General features: G+C 33.7%; 1 protein-coding gene across 1 annotated transcript; it reads left to right on the forward strand.

Annotated features, from left to right (window-relative positions):
- The first annotated feature begins 344 nt into the window (after nucleotides 1-344).
- LOC134652637 (exosome complex component RRP40) lies at nucleotides 345-1,133 on the forward strand. Its single transcript, XM_063507797.1, has one exon. It carries the CDS (start codon nucleotides 407-409, stop codon nucleotides 1,115-1,117), a length of 711 nt encoding a protein of 236 aa, XP_063363867.1. The 5' UTR covers nucleotides 345-406; the 3' UTR covers nucleotides 1,118-1,133.
- The last annotated feature ends 5,071 nt before the right edge of the window (nucleotides 1,134-6,204 follow it).

Here is a 6,204-nt window from a genome sequence, read left to right on the forward strand (position 1 = left end):
ACAAACAATAATAGCGCTTTCGCTGCTACTCCTACTGAAAGATACATAAGACTATCCCGTTCTGTCAGTTATCCCCACCACTCATGCCCAATCCAGTTTAATACTATTCATGGGCGCACCCATGAGTGAGAGCGAGAAACAGATATCTCTTTCTCGCCTTACTGCGATGCGATAGTGTGTTACCAGGCTGTTCAAAAGAGTAAAGTATTGGCTGTTCTCTGCTTAACACTTTGTATACAGATTTCTCAGCGATTATTTTGTGAACCCGAATACTTTAGAAATGTCAGTGTCAGTCCTGTCCTGGGTGTCAGACTTTTGCCTAGCCTAGTGTCAAACGATTCAAAACAAAGCTTCTCACGTGTTTTTTTTATTGATTTCGTTACCTTTTCGGGTCAATTTACGTACAATGAAAGTTTCAGTTGGAGATGTAGTTCTGCCTGGCGATTATTGCGAAGAAATCACAAATGTGGGTGAAAAAAGTAAGGTTATACTCGGTCCCGGATTGGGACGCGAACTGGACAAAGTTTACATGACAAAAGCTGGAATTCTGAGAAAACGGAGTCCTAATACATATTGGGTGGACAACCAACAGAAGCGATACATTCCGTCAAGAGGAGAGAACGTAGTTGGCTTTGTTATTCAAAAAGCGGGAGACATATTTAGAGTGGACATCGGTGGAAGTTGCCCCGCCGCGCTATCCTACCTATCATTTGAAGGTGCAACGAAGAAAAACAGACCCGAAGTTCAAGTTGGTGACGTTGTGTATGCGAAAACCTTAGTTGCTAGCAAAGACATGGAGCCTGAGCTGGTGTGCGTAGATTCTCATGGAAAGAAAGGTCGCATGGGAGTATTGTCAGACGGATTCGTTTTTAAATGTTCGCTTAACCTTGTTAGGAAGATATTGAGTCCTAGTTGTCCTCTGTTGGAGTCTTTGAAGAATGAGTGGCCTTTTGAGTTAGCTGCAGGCATGAACGGCAGGATTTGGATCAAAGCCAAGACTATGAGAGAAACAATTGCAGTTGGCAATGCTATTTTAGGGTGTGAATACTTGGACAACCAGGAAATCAAAAGCCTATGCAGTAATATCGCAAACATTTTAGCTGGACACACTTCATAATAAATTATGTATCAAAATGTTCCTTGTTTTATTTAAATTTTATGGGCAGAATTATAAGCCTAAGTATCTCTTTCAAAAAAAGAATGGATGTCAGTTCAGTTAGGTAATGTATAATTTGATATAAGAAAATCATGTATATTATATCTAATAGGCTTTAAATATGACTGAAATTATTTCAAAACAAATTATTTTGTGAAAGTAACTCATAAATTGTGCCTTTTATAGAACACTTCATATGATAGAAAAGCATGAAAGCATTTTATGCAGAAAACAGTTTGGAAAGTCATTGTCATCATGTTAAAGGGTATATATAATAAAACAATAAGAAACAGTGATGGAGATTTATTTTGGCAAATGCGACTATCCTAATCATTCAAAATCTCATTAATTATGTAAACCTACGGCCTCACACTCTCCACTATCAATAAATATATGATACATGTCAAGCCACCCCCCCTATATACACATCAAGTGGCAACACCCCCCCTTTACAACTAACTTCAATAGGAGTGGAGTGACCAGAATAATTTTCTTTTATTATTTAATATTATTAATAAAATTTTGTAAAAGTAATTAATTACAAATTTTATACTATTCGGATGATGTAAGAACCAGGTTAATATTAGTCTAAAATAATTTTTCTACTCCAGCACTTAAATGTGTCAATTAAATGACTGACAGTGATATCTAAAGCAATGTCATTTGAATGCTTTGTCTATAGGCTATAATACAACTGCTTTATTTTTTTTTAAAGATACAAGTTCCGATCATCTTGATTGAAAGAGGTATGTTTTCATTTACAATAATAACTCTTTTTTTTTTAAATAATAACTCAATTTTTTTTAAATAATAACTCTTTTTTTTTAATAATAACTCTTTTTTTTAATTTTTTTTTTTGCTGCAGCTGTCATAGAAAAAGTAATGTATGCAACAGCTCATAATTGGTTCTTAAAATTCTCGGGTCTTTTTTTACAAAACTCGACTACGTCTCGTTTTGTAACTTCGACCCTTGAATTTTAAGAACCCTTATTATATCACTGTTGCATAAACTACTATTTAATGTTTTTTTTTTAACATGAAAGTAGACAAAATACGTTTTCAGTATGTATGACTAACGGCAATTTAATGGGTCTCTTCTGTTCTTAAATATTGGGGTTCATTTCAGATTTACAATAACTAAGACAGAAATTAAATATGATAACTTGATAAGAAAAACTGCGTACTGACAGAAGATTTATTTAGATGAAAATTGCAATATTTTTTTTAGTCTATCAAATTGAAAATGAAAACCAAATACAACATAATTATTTTAATATTCAAATGATTAATAAATATTATTGACATGAGATGTAACAAATTTAATTTATCAATCTAAAAATTCTAAAATATTAACCCCATTTTTACATAATACTTTGATTTCAACATATATAAAACATTTTACATGCACATGTTTCAGCCATCATTTATATGAAACTTCAACATTAGAGTGAGATGTAACATTTAAAATGGTTACTTACTTTTGCCAAGCCCTGCTTTCTCACATCAACTACAGTTCAACATCATTTAAGATTTTGAAACAACCTGACAGTTCAGAAACTATTAGTAATAAGTTTGAACAGTATTTACAGATGCTTTGATACATAGCCGATGTGTATCAAAGTAGGAATAAAATACTTAAGAACTAACTACATAAAGCATATATTTCCTCGAACTGCCAGATAAGAGATTTCAAATTATTAGGCTAAAGACATCTTTACATATGTTGCCTGGAAATATACATATAACACCTTATTAAGGTAAGGACACTCGCGGTCGACAGATTCTGTATACTTTAAACGTCAAGTCAACATTATTTTAATTTATACAAATTTAACACATAGGCTTTCACTTGCACAATTACTTTGTATCATGTCGAGGTATGATTCTATCATCTGACATGTTGTTGCATTTTTTTTTACATAAATACATATATAAGTCAGGTGAGAATGCAATATTATGGTACAATTGAGCTGATCTGATGACGGAGGCAGGAGGTGGCCATAGGAACTCTGTGATATAACATAGCAACCTAATTGTGTAGATCTATATCTGAATCCCTAAAGTCTTTTCTCCTATCTTTGCATTCCCTAATATTGTTTGTCATAATGATCAGTTGTCCTAACACTAAAAACCCTAATTTTGGTTCGTTAGGGCATGTGCCCATTAGGACAAACCAGTTAGGGCAAGTGACTTTAGGACAAACGTTATTAGGGATTCAGAATGACACCCAATTGTGTTTGGGGTTTTTTAGAATTGTCCAATGAGTATTAGTTGCCTGTGGAAAGAAAAGTAGTCAGTGATAAAAGCTTGTACCAAAAATTAAATTTTTGCTATAAACTAATTAATGAAATAAATTTCGTTTGATCGCCACATAAGTACCATTTCATTTACATGTTTTATACTCAAAATTATTCTTAATGCATGTAAGGTATATAATATAGGACATGTGCAAGTAAAAGCCCAGCATATCATCCACACACCTAGTAACACTGTACAATATTTACACGTTCAACAAACCTACGTCCAGTTTGATAAGAAAATATAATTTACTCGTTACTCTAGTTCAGAGATCAAGGCTTTACAAATTTAACCAACGAGGTGACCGCAACTATCCAAGAATTTTACAGGATGATAAAGATACTGATATTATTTACATTAGAACACTTTGTCAAATTGTAAAATATAGGACTGCATTGTATGTTTCACTGGAACCTCATTGATTTGAGTAAATTAACATTATTTCAACGTGGATAAATTAAAATTATTCTTATACTAATATAAGTTAGCGTTGACCCTTTCTATTAGGGTACAATCAGAAACGTCAATATTGCGGTAAGTTAACGATAAGTCGTTTTGTTACATCAAACACAATCAAAGTAGTGTATGACACTTAAGTATGTGTTATTTATGAAATTTACATACTTTACTGACATTTGAAAAACCACTCACGTTCCTTAGCGTAAGGTTTAATTTTGCATATGCCGCCATGTCTTGCCATATGATTATATTTTGAGACACTTTCATTTTTGCGGACTCGCTCAAAGCTCCTTCGATACTCAACTCTGCCACAGAATTTTAATCAGTACCTCCAGTAAAGCGTTTAATTATTAATTTCCATTGAATTAACTGAAACTATAACTAGGTATAGTTAGAAATTCATGTAAACGTCTTAACGCTATATAGACAGGTAGAGTCGAAGAAAAAACGTACCCTTAGTTTGACATCCAAAACAGATGGCGCTGTACTGCGCCATATGTTTTGCGGTCACTGAATTGTCAAATGTCAACTTTTGACAATCAGAGTTACTGGAATGTATGGAGCCATAGATGGTAGTATTTCTATAGATGTGGCCTACCGCGTGCCCCCGTAAGGGATAGACATAGATGACGTCACAAACCCGGGGATACCATATAGTTAAAAATTACCCCAATATTATCAAATATTGGGGTAATTCTAATCACGTTCGCGAGTTGTTCGCCTACGTAAGACGCAGCGATAAATAAAATATACTTGGTCAACCAGATCTTGACAGTAGAAAAAGGCGCCAAATTTGAAAAATGTAGGCGCGAAGGGATATCGTCCCATAGAAAATTTGAATTTCGCGCCTTTTTTTACTGACAAGATTTGGTTGATCGGCTATATCAATGGGCCAATTTTTTTTATTTTTTTTATTTAGTAAACAAACAGCCTTTTACAAATAAGTCTTACAAAAATGACTAAAAATAGGCCTAGTTTCATACGTTACTAAGTTGACTATTACAATGAAAAGTAAATAGGTTACTTAATTATAAATTACCCGTAGGTATAGTTGTGAGTACAACACGCAAATAAAGTAAGAAAACAATGCAAAATATTTACTTGAAACAATTTTTCAATTACTAGTAAACAAAATATGACGAACTTTGTTCTTGAAAACGGACAAACTATGAACAAAAATGTCTATATCATTAAGCGATTCATTATACATATTACAAGTACGCATAAAGAAAGAATTTTTAGCATACTGTGTGCCACAGGAAGAAATAGAATAGGTAGGTTTTCGTAATATGCTTTGAGCATACTTATTCGGCAGTTTTGCGTCGGTGCCCAGTTTCTCCTTCCGGTTGCTAAAATCCATTTAGCACGCGTGCCTGCATCTTGTGGAAATCTGGAGGTAATAAACGAAATATTCATTTTGTAATCTGTCACTCTTATTGCAAAATTAAGAATTAGTGCCTGCAGCATATCAATTAGATTCTCTGAGTCGTGGCAAAACCCCCTATAACGTTAGAAAGAATCCGTAATGCTTAAATAAATATAATTTACATTCTAATTTAAACACAGTTCAATTTTATTGTTCGTATATGTCCAGTTCTGTAGCAAAATTATTTATAAAAATGTTATTAAAATAGAAAATACCCGAATTTTGGGGTAATTGTATGCATCACGGGCTGGTATCCCTCGAATAATAGCAATGCGACTAAATTGAATACACGTTATTAAAAGGGTGACGGCTTACTGTCAATATGCGTACGTAATTTGGTCGGTTAATTTATCAGGAAATATTTATAGGTTAATTTTTTTACCCGAGTTATTATTTACTGTAAATGCTTTTTCTACTCAGATTTTAATTGATATAGATTGTAGGATGCTGTTACTAAGCATGATAATGTGATCGAAGTATAAAATACTGTATTTACCTGTGAAATGTTACGCTGTCCTGTTTTTGCTGGCAGTCACTTGTACAGCGCAAAACTGAGCAATTCACCATATTTGTTGAATTGTTAAGTACCTGCGCGAGCGCGAAAATGACAAGTCTGTGTACCTACTACATGCACACGAAACACTGATTTCAATATTTTTCCTGATAATCTTTGCACTGTTCATATGTTTCACACCAATTTGACGTTTACGCATTGTTTGTATCCCACCATATACTACGGTGGGGAATAAAAAAATATGAGACTGTGACAAAGACAAACAATAATAGCGCTTTCTCTGCTACTTCTAGTGAAAGATACATAAGACTATCCCGTTCTGTCAGTTATCCCCACCACTCATGCCATGCC

Source organism: Cydia amplana, chromosome 12, assembly GCF_948474715.1.
Source record: "Cydia amplana chromosome 12, ilCydAmpl1.1, whole genome shotgun sequence".
Classification (NCBI taxonomy): domain Eukaryota; kingdom Metazoa; phylum Arthropoda; class Insecta; order Lepidoptera; family Tortricidae; genus Cydia; species Cydia amplana.